The following is a 20,274-nucleotide window of genomic DNA, read 5'->3' on the forward strand; positions in this document are numbered from 1 at the left end:
TTGTGCTATTTAAAACTTACATTACAGAAGCAATTACCGTGAGAACCGTTATTTTCGAACTTGTTCATATTAATTAAATATTTTTTCCACGTGTTAACTTGTTGAGGGATTTTCCAAATCTTTCGTTCGAATCGAATACCCACAACGTCACGAGGAATTACCTACGATGATTCTGGAAATTTCTGACACTTCGTTTTCGTCCCTTTTTACTCGATGAACCGGTTCTCGTCGTAGTAGCCGGTTGCTCTTATATACGATTTCAATGCTATTGTCGGGTTGTCAGGAATTAAGATCAAGTTGTGCAATCATACGCACGTTTAACGGACACTTAAAATATCGTCAAGTCCATATGTTACAAATTTTGTCACCGATCAATAACGTTCATTATTCCTTTCCTTTGTTTCTCGAAGGAAAGAAGGAATTTTGCAGAAGTACCTGGCAGGAATTTCAAATAAATTCAATTAAGTTAAATGATTTTTAAGTACCATTTTCTCCAAGATATTTAACGGAAAGCCTTCACCGTAGTAATCTTAAAGAAAGAAGATATTTTTCAACGACATTGCAGATAATATTATCAAAGGTCTAGAGGCAAACAGATATCCATGAACGTATGCTAACACCGACGGAAGATTGGTGCATTTTTCCAAAAGAACACGAACCCGTTGGAAAGTTTCCGATAATATAATGATAATAATATTCATTAAAACGTTCGTAGAAATTTTCACGCAATATTTCGTTCTTCTACAATCGCGAACGTGTTGACACCTAGTAGACATCTTTAGACTTTTTGCAGACTTTTTACACACTTTTTAATCATTTGCATCGCTACCTGTATTATCTGACTTCGAACGAATGAGTCATCGTGAATATTGCTGCAAAAATATATGTTAATAGATTCTTACAGTGTGTCGAGTCATATATCGGAGATTTAGCTATTACGAGTGACAGGTAGATGTTTTGAATTCGAAATGGAGACCTGCTGGGTGTTCCTACCTCTTTTCTTCTCTCTCTCTATGAAATGTGTATTTCATCGTCGTTCAGTGCACTTTGGATGGTTCAATCGATTTCGGTAGCTGCAACCTGTCTACTCGAATTCTCGAAAATTCGCGACGTAAAGGCTTCAAAATTGTGATTTAACCTATTTCGAAAGGTTCGTGTTAACGAAGGAACTCGGAGCAACTAAACAGCAATTACCTGCTCCAACTGTTTTTATCCTTCTTTTTCTGCTTACTTTTTCTCTTTCTTATTGAATTAGCGTGTTTACAATGTTAAATTAGCTAATAATAGCATTCGATTCATTAAGTTTTTACGACTTTACCTGTCGTCGAGCTACTTTATCGTTAGCGGTTTCATAATGCATGGTGTAATTCATCGGAATATGTTCGTTCACGCTGCAAAAGGAAGTCATTGTATTGTCAGATGCAAAGTGCATTCAGTTAAGATCCTCATTAGACGATTAGTCTGATTTGTATTGTTAAAATACCAGTTTGCGGCATTGAACGAAGAAGGAAGCTTTTCATATTCCAGGATTTTATGACGTTTTTACCCGACGCGTGTGTCCAGGAAGGATAATCGTTATTAGCATAAAGTACGCGTGTCGCTTTTTTATTGCTTCATTGAAATCCTCATATGGAATCGAACACTCTCCTTTCCTTTTTCCTTTGTTCTCACTGGAATGGTATTACGATTGCTTCGTCACGTGTACGACTATCACAAACAAATAAAAAGTTGCGAAAGAGTTCTCGAAATTTGATCAAGCACTAATCGTGGCAATTAAACTCGTAATTAATCGAGACGTACACAGGTCAAAGCGAACCACTCGACTTTTGAAATTTCTTTTTAATCATATTGGCAAAGTACTTGACGTTTTTCTTCTTACATAAAGTTTAAAATAAATTTCTACTTTTTCTTTTATGAAATTAATCGATTTGGCAACTAATTATGAAGCAATTACGTTATTTCCATTCCAGTATCTGTTTTAGTAACATGTTTTATCATCGTAATATAAATATCTTTCGCAACTTCGATGATTCTATATAGCGCGAAGCGCTCGTGAATTAAATTTGAAGCAAAATTATGCGATTCTTCGGCGAATCTTAATCATGTTCTATTTCTTCGGCGTATGTTATAATGGTTCGTGGTAAGTTTAATGGATATTAATTATATAAAACCACGAAGCTGTGCAATGCTGATAAGACATAGATAAATGGCGATATATAGGGAAAATAGATCGTGACTCTTGCGTGCATTTATATCGCATCGAACGTTTACAATCTATTTACAAAATTATCTATATTTTACTAGTAAACATGAATAATTTTGTTAACATTTGACACTGAAATACCTCGAAATACGATATTGATATTGCGAGTTAATTCGTTGATAAACTGTCTGACCAGAGTATCCGAGTTCGTAGATGAATCTTTATGCTTCGTGGCTCTTTCATATTTCTCTATCTGTGTCTTCCGAGTCGCTTAGTCTTGTTAGAAAATCTTAAAACAAGGTCGTTAAATTTCGTAATATTCTCAGTTCAATGTTGCCGTTTACATGGGTATACGTACTCTTGTGGAATAAAAAACAATGCGAAGACAAGGTAGAAATGAATTAAAATGTAATTTACGAACAGATACCAGGAATGTATTTAAATCACATCTAACACGAAGACGCGAGAAATTAAAGAAATTTTTTAACGAATTTTTGAAATTCCTGAAATTTTTACATCAACTGATTCTTCTCGATAATGCCACTTCTTCATAGCTTTTTACAAACCAATTAACCATTCACACTCTTATTAGCAACGATTACTCAGGGTAATGCGGAGGAAATAGTCAGAGCGAGTCGTGAAGGTGCGCTGGTAAAAGATATAAGAAGAAAGGAATAGAGCTATGCTAATTTACATAATACAAGTAAAATGAACGCTAACGGAATGCTTCGGGTATAGGTGGCTGCCCGCAAGTTCCATCTCATGAATCTCGCGCGTAACTCTATCGGATAAGGTAATTCAATAATTTCGCATAGCAACTGCAGCGTTATTAAAAAAGTTAAAAAAGTTCGGCTACCAGGAAGTAATTAGCGATCATTCTAAGGAAGATTCGATATCGGGGTTAATTTCATACACGAATCGAGAAGTCAGTTCTTGAATTCTACGGATACAAAACCGTTCCTTTTGAACGCCTGACATTGCGTCCGCATACCGGTTCCCGCGTTAAATCGGTTTTGCACGATTCCATGATAAACTGGTCAATTTACTCCAGTCTGTCCTCCTGCCGTTATTTACACATGGGTAATATTTTAATTATGATCGATTATTTCGTTCTTCTCGAATTTCCGTAAATTATCATTTCGTGATGCAATACGATCCAATATATTATTTATTAAATAAAATGTCATGCAAATACTATCAATAGCAGAATTTAACGTATTAAATTCTTTTTAAAGAATATTTTATGGCTTTTCATTGGGACAACGTAAGATATCGCGAAAGTTGAATAAAAATGGCTAATAAATAGCACTGGATTTATGTAATAGAGGATCATAGGAAGCAAGAATTTTCATCTATTAAATATCATCGTATACTAATTGTAACTGTCCACAAAATAACAAAAAGTTACATATCGGAAGAATCTGTATTATCCAACACTTTTTTTTTTTGTTTAAAGAAGGTGAATACCATTTTAAATATTGAACATTAAAAATTGCAACATTACTTAATACTGGTCGACAGAACGTGATATGTCGCGAAAGTGAGAGAACAATTTTATTTCGATTTTGTAAAAGTTTTATAAATATTCAGTGTAACGCGCGAAGCGACGTGTAAAATATAGAAGCGACATAGAAATAATTTAGAAACGATTTAGAAACGTTCTATGACTACCGTATAAGGATACATTGCGTTGACTCGAAACGTAACAAAGAAGCTATCTAAATTCATCGTGCATCCTCCGAAGACATGGTTTCCGTATTTGATAGTAATTACTTACTTTGCCATTTCGGCCTTCCATCCGCGTGTATCGATAGAGCAGCATTAAATAAATGATTCACGGCGATCGATGACTTTCTCGCCAAGGTGCTCGTTTTTTGGCTTATCGACATCTCCACGGGTTCGTTGGAGTCGTTCTGATTCTGGCTCACGTTGACAGCCGAGTATCGTCTTCCGGCGATTCGGTTCCATATCATCGAAAAGTCCTTCATGGTGCGGCACTTATTGTTGACTCGGTTCCCCTTATGCGAACAAAGGAAGACCAGACCGAAACTCACGAGTGTGAGAGATTTCGTATGGTGTACGCGAGAGAATTCACTTGACTCGTTACGAGAATCCGCACGGCCGCGGTTCCAGTCCTTCCACTTACTACTGAAAATCTCGAATGGATCAATCCTTGCTGTTACCGATCGAACGTGCAGCGATTAATTCTCGACAAACAAGTACTACTTTCAAAGTTTACGAGACAGTACACCACCGGAACGGCTTTTTCTGTGTCACACTATGTGATAACTATGATCATGCTCCCGCGTGAGAGTCAAAATAACCTCGACGATCTTCGAACCGTTCCAGGATCGCGACTAGCCGTACCGTTTTCTACGAACTTGGCACGGTTTATCAATCCCGACGTGTTGGAAACCGATCTACTCCGCTCGTGGCGCTACATATATATCGAAAAGGATCGTCCACTCGATCGTCACCGGTCCACGACGTACCGTTCAGGTTTCGATGCTATCGGCGTGCGCTTCTCTACAAAAGTGACGAAAGCATGGATCAGCAGAGTTCAAAAAATATATTAGAGCCAGTCCGATCCCCACTTGCGTTTTGACCCGCCGATCGCGGCTCGTAGCACGTGGACCGCGGACCAATCGGCGGCTGGTATCGCTGCCCCACCACACAGGTGACGAAGACAGGTTCCTCCAGGTGAAGGATAGTGCAACGCGACAATTGCATCGCGTCACTCGATCGCAACGATCAAAGGTCAATGGAATATTGTCGCGATCGATCGATCCATCGCGAGTCGGGGGATGACCGGATGGGCCACCATGATTCGGGGTAAGTCGTCGCGCTGGAAAGCAATTCGACAAGCGATTCCTCGGGGATTCTATGGGTTGGAAGGCAGGCTGTTCGTATGCTATCGTGCCTTTCTCGCTCCTTGCTTCTGAAAAGATTACAAATTGCTTTCCTCGTGTCGTTTTGAGCCTCTAATAATCCACCTGCGGACTCTTGGATCAGCAGAGAGAGAGAGAGAGAGAGAGAGAGAGAGATGAAGAAGTCAATAACTATATTATCGTTCTTTCTTGTTTCTCTCGTTTTACTTGAAACTATTCACTCTTTCGACGTTTACGTCCACCACAGTTGTAACGGAAATTTATTGTTGAAATAAATATTATTGAAATTTAATAACTTAATTATACTCGTGGTGAAAAAGCAATTGAGTTTTGTTATTTAAAGTACAGTTTAAGTGATACAAACATGTATTTGTAATTTTAATATATTTTTATTTTTATATACCATATGCTTAGATATAAATATAATATAATGAAATAGTAAAAAATAAAGAATCACCAAGGAAATAATTCGCAGTGAGTAGTTTAAAATTCGCGTGATTGGACAGATTTCTGCTCGGTGGTCAGCAGTACATTTTTGGTGCAAACGCGATAAAATAAAAGGACAAAAGGCCCATCAACCGCGGTGTATAACATCCTAAAAATTACAGGAAACGTTCTCTTTTTATATGTTGCGTGTCGTTCCGAATTAAGACCGGTGCAGTTGTCCCTGGATTCGAGAGAAATTTAGCTGGAATTGCCTTGGTTAAACTTTTTTCGCTTCCTCTTAAACGCGATTTTAAGAAATCGAGATTTCAAAGAGCCGCGACTCCCTTGGCTTTTTTGAGTAACGACCGCTGTTTTGTATTGGAAAATTTTCTCAATTAGATGATTAATATGTTTTCATATGTACGATGTCGCCGCAAATGTTATTTTTGATCTAATTTTTGCATGTTCATGCCAGCAGATATGTACATGTTCGTCAACAATTATATGCCAGATTTAAAATCACTTTTTTTCCGTAATTCGATTTCAAGTACCATGTTCAGTAACGGAGATATTCATCAACGTGTCAGAGAATGAAAGAACGCTTATTTATTGTCGTCATAATAGCTACGTGTTCTGCCACTGTGATCTGTATTGTTTACACACTTGCCTGGAATAATCCATCGTACGTTGATGATAGATAACTAGCCTAATATATCTCACGGCAATATGAGAATGATAGATTTCCATGCAATTTTTCTAACATCGGCTCTCGCGATTTCTGAAACGAACAATCCGCTGTCTAGCCACGAGGGTGATTAATTAAACGCGCGAGATTATGATCTACTGCTGAATAAGTGTGTAATCAGGATTATATACGTAATACGATACAAATCTAGCATGAAGCATTGAATAAAATTTCATTTACAAAATAAATTACATTTGTAGTTTGCGTGTACGTAATGCGATCTCTGTTAACCTGTGCGAGTAGGTACGTTTTTCGAGCTAATTTGCAAAGATCGTATCTTTTAAAAATTTTGCCACGCAACTGTTATGAATGTTGAAATTAGCCTTGTTTTAGGGAAATAGAGTGACCTCAAAACCAGTTATTCGAGTATTTAAAACCTTGCATTCTTACACGGCGCACGCGAAAAGTTCGTAAATAATGTTATTACCACCTAATATGATATATCAACTTTCACATAATGTAGCTATTTATATATTATTTGCAAATTATCGTTAAAATTAAATTGAAGTGCGAGTTAAAATGCAATTTTCTTCAGGAAGCAATTATTGTAAAATTATATTACAAAAGGTATTTTTAATCCTTCAACATCGTGATAATAGCAGTTTTAAATTACGAATATGGATGTTTGAAAATCATAACTTTCAATGACCTTAACACGTGGTTTCATTCGAAAAAAATTAAGTTTCGAGAATGTAAAGGCGATTCGATGTCATTTCGATTTATATTTCTATGATCTCGATTTAATTGCAATTTAGATGGAGTTTAAAAGGAGACGTACGTAGGATATATGCCGCGAAGGTAAAAATATATCGACGAATGAATTGGCCCAACAAATTCGGAGTCAAGGACCTGCAGCATCCCATGAACTTCAAGGTTGAACATTTCGGGAATGTTCAGATATTATGGAAGGAAAAGATTTAATTCGTATAAACGGATTACAAAATTCAATCCACTTATGATTCGGGGATCATAATACTCGAATAAGATCCTATTCGTTTATTTATTTTACTTTAATCAGTTCAAGCTCATTTATATATAAATGACGTAGAGAAATTAATAAATTTCTGAAAACAAATTAATCGAGGTTGTACGTGAACTTAAGAATTCTTCATGATAATCAGTGTACCACCAATTATATGAGGGTTAACGTCGAAGTTTTTATGATATATATATATAATTTTTTAATCATGCTATAAAATTATTAAAAATGAAAATAAAAATTTAACTGCTGCTAAAGAATTTAATTTATAAGTCATATTACAAATTTTACAAGAAATGATTTCTTGAGAAACCCTTGTAAACTTCTAAAATTCTTTGCAAAGAAACAAGTGAAACGTTTATGGAGGTGATTTAGAATTAGAAATAAAATCGTACGATGTTATTGCAGTCTAACTAGACTTCTTTCAGTTCAGATTCGAATGGTCTTTGAAGTGGATTATCAAAAATTTCAGGATGTTTGCGTGTCGGGTATTTCTCGTCCACATCATTAAAACCGAAATTAGTGTCATTCGATGAATATTTACTTGGGAATAAGCTTCCTTCTTTCGAACTGAACTTTTTCGACAAAAATTTCCATCGTTTATCCATTAACACGGCAATTTATACTACGATGTATCGGAAAGTTTTTATTACTGACGTTCACTTACGTATTTCTTTTTGCAATATCATCCGACTTTGACATTTTTTTTTTTCTTCTTCTTTCCTTTACGAAATCGTATTTAATTTAAATATAAACAACGCATTGTGTAGACCGTTTCAACTATAAATAAAACTATTACAGAGATGTGAGTTCCCGAGAGATCGCTTCCGTTTCCTTGAATTCGTTCTGGATGCTTCCGCTTGATCTGCCTATCAATCATTAGCGTTTTTGCTCAAAGTAAACAAGGTCTGTAAATTACATGCATACTACATCATCGAACTTGTACTTGTGGTTTCTTATTTTTAACAATTGGTCTTTCCTTGATCAATATTTGTATTTCTTATCGTCGAGCCTACTGGTTTACCTTTGTTAATAAAAATATATATATAAAGAGCGTCTAAGGTGATTTCATTTTAATTGATAATTGACTCTATAATCGATCTAAAAATTATACGATCTATATATATATATATAAATTTTTTTTTATAGTTCAGTGTTTGTCGAAGGATTAGTAATAACGATATAATTGAGAGTACGTGAAGAAATTAATAAATTCAAAAATATAATGTACTCGTATGATTTAAAATGGAGTTATAATTGTTCAATGCACCTTGTATGTTTTGCATCAGGGTCTTTTAGATTTTTAAGTTCAACCAGACGATTTTTAAACCTTTGAACACGTTCTACGTTTTTCCTTCTTTCGAAGAATATATTGGTCAAGGAGCAACGGAGTATTTCCATTTTTACGAATAGCGTATCTACTTATAGACTGAATATAACGTAGAGATACGTCGTTATTTATAATTCGAAATATTGTAATTTATAATTCGTATAGAAGTTCAATGACTTGCTGAAAATCTTCAATCGCTATAATTATGCAATGATTTATCTTTCAATTAACAGATACATCCATCGAATTTCATTTATAAGAGGATTATGAACGTTAATCAAAATTCGTATAATTTTAGAAATTGAGTCTGCAATTTTTAACTTATCCACCATAAAATCCACAATCACAGCCATAATTAGCAGATTGTTTTACTCGCTATTTTTAGACGTTTATTTTTTTAAATCACATATATATCTCGTTTTATGTTAATAGACTAGTGAAATGTCTACTTTTTGACCGAAATTAATCTTTTCACATGAATCATATTCAATTATATGGGAAGAAATTCTTGGATTAAAAATAAGTGACGACTGTAGTTAAAAAATTAACATTACAAATCACGATATCGCGAATAATTTTGATCGATCACATTTTTTTGTCCCTATCTTCTAGTTCGGGGTATGAATTTTTTCGACGATTAAGATATTGAATCATTCAAACATTCAATGAAATTGATGATTTACAGTTGATATATATTATACTCACAAATTAATATGCTCGATCGCTTTGGAATGTATGTAATTCCCCTTTCTAGGATTCGCTAATCTAGCGAATTCGCGATCTATATTTACGATCAGTTCGAATTCTATCGATGCTTTGCAATCTGCTATGTGTCTTCGATATTGGTTTTGTCTCGGTACCGTTCGAAGCTTTTAGAATACTGATACTTAACTGAAGGGTCATTAAAGACAGCTGGAAATGAAAGCGTTCGGAGCACAATGAATCGAGAAAATCTGAACGAGATATAGGACAAACGTCTTGTCTTTAGACGAGAATAGATGTCTTAAAAATTTAATAATCGACCGATGAAGATTTATTCTGTAGCAAGGAATTTTGTCAAAAAGGTTAGAACAGTTTACTATTTTAGTATATATCGTTATCCCAATTAAAATCAATAATTCGATAAAATTTATTTACCAAGAACTTATGAAATTAAATATTAAGAAATATGGAGGAAGCGAAAAATTGACCGTAGCAATTAAGTTTTGTTATATGCAAATTATTTGCAAACATCGATGAACTTTTTGCCTAATCTTGATAGGAATACAGCAACGATTTATTTGTTTTGCATCTTCTCACCAAGAATTCTTAAAATTGCTATTCTACGGTTTTTTAATTCGAAGATTAATATACATCGGCGAAGGGGATGTATAATTTATTTTACCACTGTCGATTTAACGATAAAAATATTATGGATATTTAGGAATGTTCAATATAAATACATGAATTCAATCTATGTTATTTTGCTTTGTGTAATATATAGAAACAGATATTTACCTTATTAAAAATAAACGTGGTGCGTAGAGATCGGTCTCGATAAGTACTCTAACTATTTCCCATATTTATGTACACGCTTACATACATATGATACGCAGGTAAGCATGTAATATGAATTTTGAAATTATGACCCGAATGGTACTTAATGGTACTTAAATACAATGAGTAAATGACGTTATTTTTCCTTCTTCTCCTTTTTAAGAAAAGTTGAACAGGAATATACACAGATTTTCAATAAGAAGATAAATTTAACAACCTACGTGCAATATTTATCGAAATTTTCAACTTTACTTCCCAATGATATTCTCGAAGTAAATAATTACATATACAAGGAATACATAGGACTTCATATGTGAAGAGTAGAATCACAAATACCAGTAATAGATTAAATTTCGTTACTGTGTGTTGAATTTATAAATTATATCAAGCCTCTTATCGATTCCCCCGAGTCAAATTGTTTTTATAATTTGCATATCTGATTTAGATGTTTTGCAAATCACTCTCGAGAGATCGATCGAAAACAAAATGGAAACGAAATTGACGAGGAACATATGACGCAAATCGCACAATCCGCGAATTTAAGACTTGCTTTTTTGATGTTACACTTTCCACGAATTATGGCCATTTTTTCTTTTTCTCCTTTTCCTTTCGATGGAAGAAGTAAGTACAGTGCAAAGAAGCAATTGCACGTTACGTACGAGAGATATGACGATGTACGTTGGATTTCCCAGTAAAGCCATAAATGCTCTGACGGGACTTTCAGTAGTTTGTCCTTTGTCGTAACGAGTATAAAAGGAATGTGCTTTAAGAAGCAGGTAAAAGTATGAATATTTCGAATTGGTATGCAATGCTAATATGATTGACATACACGTTGTAAAGTTCCAAGCGAAATTTATTACGTTAAACATGAAATCCCGGAATGTTTCTTAACACAGTTTTAATCGGCATGAACGACACAGAAACCTCTTTCTATGAGTTTTACTTTCTATCGAAATATGCGACATTAACGACAATTTATAAGTACAATACAGGTAGAAATATATGCGACTGGCATAAAAAGGAGATGTTAAATTCTAATATAAATATTTATTGAGCAAGAAGAAATTAAATGTAAAATACAACTAATAACTGATCTATGATTACTCATTTCCGTGACTGACCGATACTCCCTCGTTCTTTTTTCTGACTCCTGATACAATCTGCCCTTTCTACGTCATTCGCTCACCTTTTATTCATACATACACACACTACGAGGCGTCTCCAAAACGCATTACATTCATTCGTCTCTCCCACTTAATCTAAACCTAAAGGTCCACTCTAGCTGAGAGCCGTTCAGTCCAGCCGCCTTCCATTTCGATAACCGTGTTCCCGCTTCTACATGTAACAGACGTTTCAAAATAATCAACGAATGTTCCCAAAAACGTATATACACGATATAACTTCAGTTATACTAATCAAAACGGAAACAGTAGGTTCTGTCAAACTTCTTACAGGAATATTTAGTGATTTATTGCGTCATTCTATTAGCTCCTATCAGCTTCCACGGTTAAGTTATTCGAATCTTCACTCGATGCTTTCTATCTTGATAACGTTGCAAATATAAGGATTTATTGTGATTTCTGTAGCAACTTGATAGGTAATATATAAATTTCCTTGCCTTCCCCCTTAGTCTTCCATTTATATCTAATCGTTTGTAAGTGGACGTGACTGATTTATACTCTCGTCTACTGGATCTTAAGAAACATGTGCGAGATCGTGTTTAACAAGGATTTAGGGGTTTAAGTGTTCGTAACCTCTAGTTTTTAGAAGCTCAAAGATGGAGTCTCATGAATATTAAATATAGTACGCTTAATGGTCCGTACACGTGGCGTATAATAATAGCGGCATCTTTCTAATTAGGCGGAAGAATAATATATCAATTTTTTGAATATTCTACCTGGGAATAACGAGTGCGATGTATTTCTTTTTATATTTTTCTTATTTAACTTTGCTTTCTGACCTTCGTAGCGATCTACTTAATATTACTTTATCGATTAATATTGATAACGCGAGGTTGTGTCTTGAATCTAGGCTGCTCTGGTCCTAGGCTGTCGCTGAAACTAGGTCAGGTCTAGGTCAAATCGGTGATTAGATCGGACAATATACGTATTTCATGTAATTCGGAGCATTTTTTATTTTACGAGGAACTTTTATGAGATCTTGGAGCATTTTATATTTTATGAGAAACACGTGTAATTTTCTCCGATGTTAATGGCGGCGTACTTATATAAAATTTATTGCGCAAATGCAATGTGACGTCGACTGTAATGATAGTGTCTTTAGTCGCATAAAATCCACTTTTAACGAACGTCCTAGTCAGCATCAGAATTATGCAAAGTGTGGTGCACTTTTGCTTCTTCGTGGATGAGATGATCTTGTCACGTTTAACGTGATAATTAGGCAAGTTCACGTGAGACTGGTAATTTAGAAACAATATCGCGCACGTTATGCTGAGGTTAGCATTTCAGTACGATTACCTGATTGCCCGATTGCCCGATATACGGGTAATAAATTAATTATTTATACCGAGGTATATGGAAGAATTATTAACGTTAGAAATAAGTTGATACGTGTAGAATAATTATTAAAACATTGGACCTATTTTTTGCTCCAACTGGTCGAGAAATTTTATTCAAATTGTGGATGCAATTTACTTTCATGCAATCTCTTGATATATTTCAGTGCAAGAATCGATGAAAGTTACATGAAATTGATTTTAATTCGTTCACCTTGATTTCTGGTGAACTTGATACTCGTTGAAGGTTTAACCACGTACGATCACTCGTGGAAGTATCAGAACTGGAGCTGAAATTTTTGACAAACAAAATGCACGTGTTGAACTCGAAATTTAAAAGTTCATTAGCGAAACGTTAAATTAAAAGAAGGAGAACACTATAATTAACGTCGAAATGGTCTAACTGTGAGAACTTGTGAGAAGTAACATAAACTAGTACGAAATTTTAATAAAATATATATTTTTTCTTTTCTATTCGATGTTTTTCCAGTTTTGTATTCGTTGCCGAATATTTTTATAATTTTATATATAGTATTATCCTCGAAGCCTGACGCGTGCATTCATTTGTCAAGATTTTCGCACACACACGTGGAATATTTTTGAGACCAACTACATTCTTCTAACTAAAGCACCTAACTACATCACCAACGATATCTTTGATTTGAAGACAAATGAGATTTGTCAAATTAACCATCGTATCTAAAAGCGATAATTTTTCTTAGGATTGTATTTGAGCTAATGGAATTTTGCCAAGCGTGTTTGTTACTGAGCAAGATTCTTTCCCATTCCCGTGACAGGGATCGAGACTGGTCGTCATTTGCATATCGGGGGATTCTCTCTTATCCAGTTATACTGCCGAAAATACTGCTGTTAGGCGTATCATGCAATAAAATCGACTCCAACAAAGCGAAAGGGTTTCGCTTCTGACGTCATTAGCTGGAAAGGAAAAAGAGATGGACCGGTGATTTTCGAACTTCTTTTTGGTCTTGAATACCCTTCAACCAGTTTCTCACTAAAAATAAAATCCGACGAATTCTACGAAAATTACAGACAGATGAATTTTATAACAGATCTTATTTCTGGGAACAGAAAATATTGGGAAGAGAGATTCGAATTCCATTGCAGGAATTCCTTTAAGAATTTTTCAGCATATTTTTGGATATTGTTTCAGAGACCTCTCAATATTTATAGCCAAATTAGTAGATGCTTCGATTGAATAGGGGTGCAAATGATTTTTTTTCAAAAATTATCTACACAGATATCTCTTGCGTAATAAACTTGATAAGATACAGACGTGTATTTTATTGCTAAAACCATTCGGTTATATTGTATATGGTAAAAGCCAATTATTTTTTTTTAGCGTTTATACCTATTTCATTTAAGCAGAAGTCAAATGAACGGATACTGGTGACGTCAATCCGAATAAATGTCGAAAAAGTAACAGAATCGTGATACAATCAACCAAATTAGTTGTGATATGTTGATCTGCGAATTTCTTCTTGGTATGAAGAATATCGAATCTTACCTATTTCACAAAACTATTTAACCCTTGTATAGTTTCTGACCTACACTTGAAAACAAGAAAAAAGATTAATTACCTTATCTCTGCATAGGGACTCTGTGCAATAAATCTATCGAAAAATAATGTTCGGCTAATGATGACTTGCGAAGTATAGCGAGATACATATCCTGTAAAAAAATATGGATAAAAATTACTAGAAACTGGAGACAATTTCAACAGGGCCATTAGGTCTGTTTCTTACTTCCATAATTATTTGCAACAGATATAATAATATGGTAATACACAGTATGTACGTTGTTAGATCGTTTAAATTAGTCGATATTAGATATCTTAAGCGCATAAATGCGATCATTAACAGGTTATTAATTAAGAAATCAGATACTAGACGTAGTTAATACGTATTTATGAAGATTGGTTCTACGAAATGTAACTTGGACTGTTGTCAGTGTGTTCTGATCTGTTACAAATATGGATTACACTCTGGTGGGAAAATTAACGAGCTCTGGAAAACGTCATTCAAGATACGACGTGGTGAACGAGATTCGACAGTAATCGATCGGTTTACATTTCATATACAATAGATAGATATCAGTTATGTTATAAAATTGCGATCTATATATTCTCTGGATAAATTGATTTATAATTCAATCAGTGGAAAATCGCTGGAAGAATAGCTCGCAGCGAGAAATCTTATTTCACGATCTAGATCAAACAGTATGCTCTACATACATATGTACAAGATTGTCTCTGCGAACGATTACGTAGACCAGCAATTAACGGACATGTTACACAAGTAATTAGAATTCAGATCAAGTATTATTTACATAATATATATTCGTTTCTGACGTTCTGTATAAATACCTGTTTTTGCGATTGGATAAATATTTTTTCCGCGTTACCCTGCTACCTCACAGTCGTAACAAAATCGTAATAACATCGTGTGCAATCATGCCAACGATATTTCATCTTCAATAGAATCGGATATCAATCTTGCTACGATGAAAATTTTGTAGACTCGATGAGAGAAACGTCGCGTTTCATATATCGACTGATTAAATATCGTAATGACATTAAATAATGTGATTTATAGAAATTGTGCCGCGGTCGATTCGTTTTGAACGCAGAGGCATTCAACTCGTGGTAATTTACGAGAAATCGTGCGATTATTCAGGTTCTCCAACCGACAAACTTCCCGATGATAGAAGCATGTTATTATGTCGTGTTTATCGTGACACGCATACGTTTATTCGCACCCCTTCGAACAAATGTACGTTTGTTTTGCTATACGCTTGCTTTACAACAGTAAACACCGCGATGATGTATTTCAGATAATTTCCTTTCGAACAAGACTAATTGTAAGTCATCGTATCGCGAGTTATATTAAAAATTTATCAATAACCGCGCGTTCGATATTGTACGAATGGTTGTATCGAGATTTTGAATTTCATGCCACGCGTGTTTACAGTTATACTCGCAAGTTCACGGTTCAAATTAATTCATATTAAAAGTTTATCGATGACCGCGCGTTCGTTTGATATTATAGGAATAGCTGTGTCGATGATTTGCATTTCGGGCCACGCGTGTTCGTGATTATTCGGTTATATTTGCAAATTCGTGAATCAGTGACGATTACAGCGTCACACGCGTTAATATTTTCGTGTTGAATCATGAAGAATGCTTAATGTCCATTTATATCTTGATGCTCTTCAGACTCGAGAGTTATGCCATCGACTTTTGTAATTTACCTTTTTCGTTATGCTTTATTTCATGTTATTATGTAAATCTCGTAGTCTTTCTGTAATAAATCGACTCCGAATATCATAAATAATTGAAACTACACTTCCAGGAATAATCAGTTCCAATTATTTGAATACGATGTTACTCGTTGAGACGCGGTATTATTTTTCATGGAAGTAGATCAATATCTGTAAAAGCGATCTATTGATCCCTTTTTTCCGATCTTGCTACGTTTGTTACTTACCTCGGATTGTGATGCGTAATTGCTTTATTTACGTTTCCTAGCATTTTTTTTTTTGTCAATATTGACACGACAGAGGTGTACACCTAACCTAACCTAATCTAAACCCCTATTTGCTACGATGAAATGCAATTGGAGTGTTAAATCCCTAGTGAGGTTTTCAAGTTCTCGAATTAATAGAAAGAATCGCAATTTAACTTCCCGAATTATAATACAAAAATATTCAACAATTTTAGAAATAATGAATATTATAATTGTACACAATCGACAATTGTTTGCTTCAAATACACCTAAATCCATTTTAATTAAGGTCTATAAAAACCCCTCCAAAAATACATCTATCCTCAAATCCCCCGATTTCTATCATCATCGTTACCTTAATCGACTCAATCGACATTTCAACGTATAACTGCCAAAAATAAGAGCCAAAAGAAAAAACAAAGAAAGACGAGAAAAAAGGAAAAAATTTACCTTAATTCTGTCGCAGCACACCCAGGACATAGGTCATTTTCGAGCAAAAACAGTCATCGACGCTGGAAATCCGAAAATTGTCAGGCCCAACAGATTCGAAGATCATCGGGACGCAAGCTTCACGTCACGTATTACTTCAAAGTCAAGTCATAGCTACGTTTATACCGCATTATTCCGATAACAACGCCGTAGTAGTTAAAGGGTTAACGACCAACCGGTTTCAACGCGATAATATACACCATGGAATCCACCGTGCAAGAACGAAAGTATGTCGGAGCACGATACACTCGGTAAGGCCTGCAACTTTTGTCCGTGTGCGTTCGTTATGGTGTTGTATAGTTTCGATGCAAGAACACAGTACATACGTGGAAGTGCAAGGTGGGTCGTTGCAAAAGAAACGCGATTGCTTTCAGGCCTAGCGAGCAATGTTGCTCTGTTATGTGTACGCGGAAATTGCTCAACGGTGCGATTTAAATAAATTGCTGCTTGCGAACATGGAAAATTGGTGGCTCAAATCGCGAAATTTTTTTAGCCAATTTCGTTGCGTGAACGCGAGCGCGAGGAATTAATTTCGGTTGCTTTCGTCATCTGTGTGATGCTGGATTGAGCCTACTCGAATGAAGGCTATGATTAGAGTGGTAATTGGAAAAGCGTAGTATGGGGTTCTTTTGTGGCCATATTCTGCAATTCTGCAAAATACTCTGCAAAATGGCATAAAGGAATATTTAGATGAACAAAATTCTATCTATAATTCTATCTATAAATTGGCGAAAATTTATTGTTCGTTTTAGTTGGTTAACATGATGGATGTAGGGTTATATAATTCGCTGCAGCGAATTATCTGCAATTAAATTTTGTAACGCGTGGTACGATATTTTCGTCGGTCCATGAAACGACGTAAGGAAATACACGGACAAATTAATTCCACGGTGTAAAACGATGGAGTTCGATACTATGAAATATCTTTCGCGTTTAATTCTCGAACAAGAATTTCGGTAAAGGGAGTTCCATGACTTTCCATCGAATATTTTCTGTTTGGAGGGGTTTTTTTACCAAAGGAGCGTGTTAATCTGTATTTGGAGATCGTATCGGACCTTTTTAATAGTAAGTTTGCCTGTTATCTGGATCAGTTAAACAAATATATCTCGTTCGGGTTGAAACTGCTTATAGGAGTCTCTACATCGTTTCTATTTCAGTATTGGAATAGTTATCGTTTATTAGCTATCCAGGATCTCACTTTTTAGCAGTTTAAAGTTAAATTTCGCTGCATGCAACTATTCCATCTTTCACCTTCTCAAGCATTTAAACAATTGATCGATCGAGTGACGATAAATTAGTCGTTATAATTCTTCTTTCATTGGTCATTTACTCCTCTTCGCGAGCTTTCAAAAGCGGTTACTCTAGTTTCTGCCTTCTGGAGAACAAGGTGCCCTGTTTGATCGTTAATCTTGTCCCCGGTGCAGACCATATCTACGACCCTGTTGCGACATTAGTAGGTCTTGTTCTACACGGTGTTCGCATAATACTCGTAACGATACACAAACAGGATTTGAACTCTCTATGTTGTATCCACGTATACATAATTATATACGCGTATATATACATATGTATATTTTGCTATATACAAATTTTGCTATCACCGTTCTATTATACGATATTGACTTGTTCATCTTTCACCGTGTTCACGAGAGCAAAAGAACAGGGATGCATCACGATTGCACCGTAATACATTTACCATGAACATGAAAGAGGTTGAGAAAGTATAAGAAAAAGAAGCTTTTTCCTTGTTATAACGCTGAAAAGGAACTTCACGTGTACAATCACATCATCTAGTATTTGTCTAGATCAAGTGACAAGAAAATCACGCGAAATCGTTTGGAGAAAGAAACCGGCTCTGTTCATGAAATTTTTGCGAAAGTAGGGCTGTAATTTAATTTTAGAAGTTGACCTTACATGAAACCGTGGTGAAGCGTAATTCTTCGTAGAATAAAACGATATACTGTCCAGATGAAATAAAAGGAAAAGGGGATTTACAATAATAATAATTACTATGTTAATAGTATCACATAATGATATTTGATTAGTGATATTTTTACAACTAAAATTATGTTTCATCGAATTCACCATGTTCGACTCTGCATTTTTTTCTTTTTCTTATCAGAATATTTTATTTCATTGGACTTTATGCCTGGGCAAACCTAATTAACACTGCATTTCATTGAGTGTCAATATATTCCGTGTTTTCATCGCAATTATCATTCGGAATGATCATAAATAACTAGAACATCGAGTGCAAAAGCAAACTTTAGAACACATGTATAGACACGCAGAACATATCGTGCAAGCAATGTGATTCAATGAATATTTTGTACTCATTCTGTGCTGACACGAACTTTACGATTACATGCATGACCAGCGATGATTATGATCGATGAATAAATAGGAATTTTTAGTCGTAATAAATTATGACGAATCGATAATGTCGAATGAAAAATTTATTGCATCTCATCTTCGCCGTTAATATATTTTAACAAAAAGAAAAAAAAAAAGATAAAAAATAAAGTATTGCGCTTATTTAAACAGTCCAACAACAAACTAATGTTCCTCATTTTTCACTAACCGGTTCATCGATTCATGCATCGACCATTCATCGATTTGTAAAGTTCGTTGCAAAGATATTTCGTTACTAACAGAATTAAATTACCGATCTTTCCGGGGATTACAGAAATTTCTTGCTTAAAAATATTTTAGAGATATTTCCACTGTACTTACGGACTAGTTTCGGTATTTTGAAGATCATCTCGATCTGTAATCCTCGATCTCGATCTCGAGTACAGTAGCGTCACTAATTGCGATCGTTCGACCACCACCGAACTTCGACTCCCAAACAGGATTTGGTTAACTTGGAAGAGGGACTTAGTGCAGTTCCGGGCGTCTTCGTCGACGTCCGTTCGTGCACTGAGAGTAACAGTTCAATTCATCGGACATCTTTCATTTCTTTTTCAAACCGTTCTGAAATCGTCGAGCGATAAGCAATGTCCGCTAATACGCATAGATAAGGAGTCAGCTGGCTTCTTCTGGTGGCAGCAATAATTTATCTATTAGGGTGACCCGTTGCATCGAAATCGTTCACGATCCCAATTATCAGTCTAATAGTCGATATTACGCTCACGATGGCGTTTCAAAGTACTTGGACAATCGGTCAGGAATATTCCAAGTATTCGCACTGTTTTCACTTTCCTCGTATAATTTTTCTCTGATTTCCCTCCTTTTTTTCTCATTTTATCGATCATATCTCGACAACATCTCTATGTCATTTATGACAATGGTGTATTTTTCTCGCGATCTTAACAAGTTGTTCGGTTAATTAACGACAACCTTTGTTCGCAAATGAGATCTACGTATTCCCTTATCGATTTGTCTAATCATGACAAATGTTGCGCAAAAGGTCATTGATTATGTATTCCGTCGAGATACATGTTTGTCATTGTTTGTATCATGTATCGTCGAAAGTGACCATCTTTTTCATTCGTATTAGCGAACAAGCCTAGAAATTGACAAACAAGTTTTAATCCGAATCGCGTTTAAAAATGGCTACCAGCCATAACCTTATCAGTTTTTTGTGGCACGTGGAACGAGGAAATGTACACGTGACGGATCATCTTTTCCTGTGTTGAAAAA

At 35.2% G+C, this 20,274-nt stretch overlaps 1 protein-coding gene across 2 annotated transcripts in view; it reads right to left on the reverse strand.

The window, feature by feature from the left end:
• LOC108549728 (scavenger receptor class B member 1) overlaps positions 1–19,537 on the reverse strand; it is a 33,054-nt gene extending 13,517 nt beyond the window's left edge. The window contains exon 1 of one of the 2 annotated variants that reach the window (XM_017903216.1): positions 19,366–19,537. In XM_017903216.1, the coding sequence (XP_017758705.1) occupies positions 19,366–19,393 (28 nt within the window). In that variant the 5' untranslated portion in view covers positions 19,394–19,537. Of the gene's footprint in view, positions 1–3,980; positions 4,743–19,365 lie in introns of those variants that run through there. The other variant, XM_017903215.1, reaches the window with a different exon arrangement.
• Between the last annotated feature and the right edge of the window lie 737 nt (positions 19,538–20,274).

Source organism: Eufriesea mexicana, unplaced genomic scaffold, assembly GCF_001483705.2.
Source record: "Eufriesea mexicana isolate 0111107269 unplaced genomic scaffold, ASM148370v2 scaffold2217, whole genome shotgun sequence".
NCBI lineage: Eukaryota > Metazoa > Arthropoda > Insecta > Hymenoptera > Apidae > Eufriesea > Eufriesea mexicana.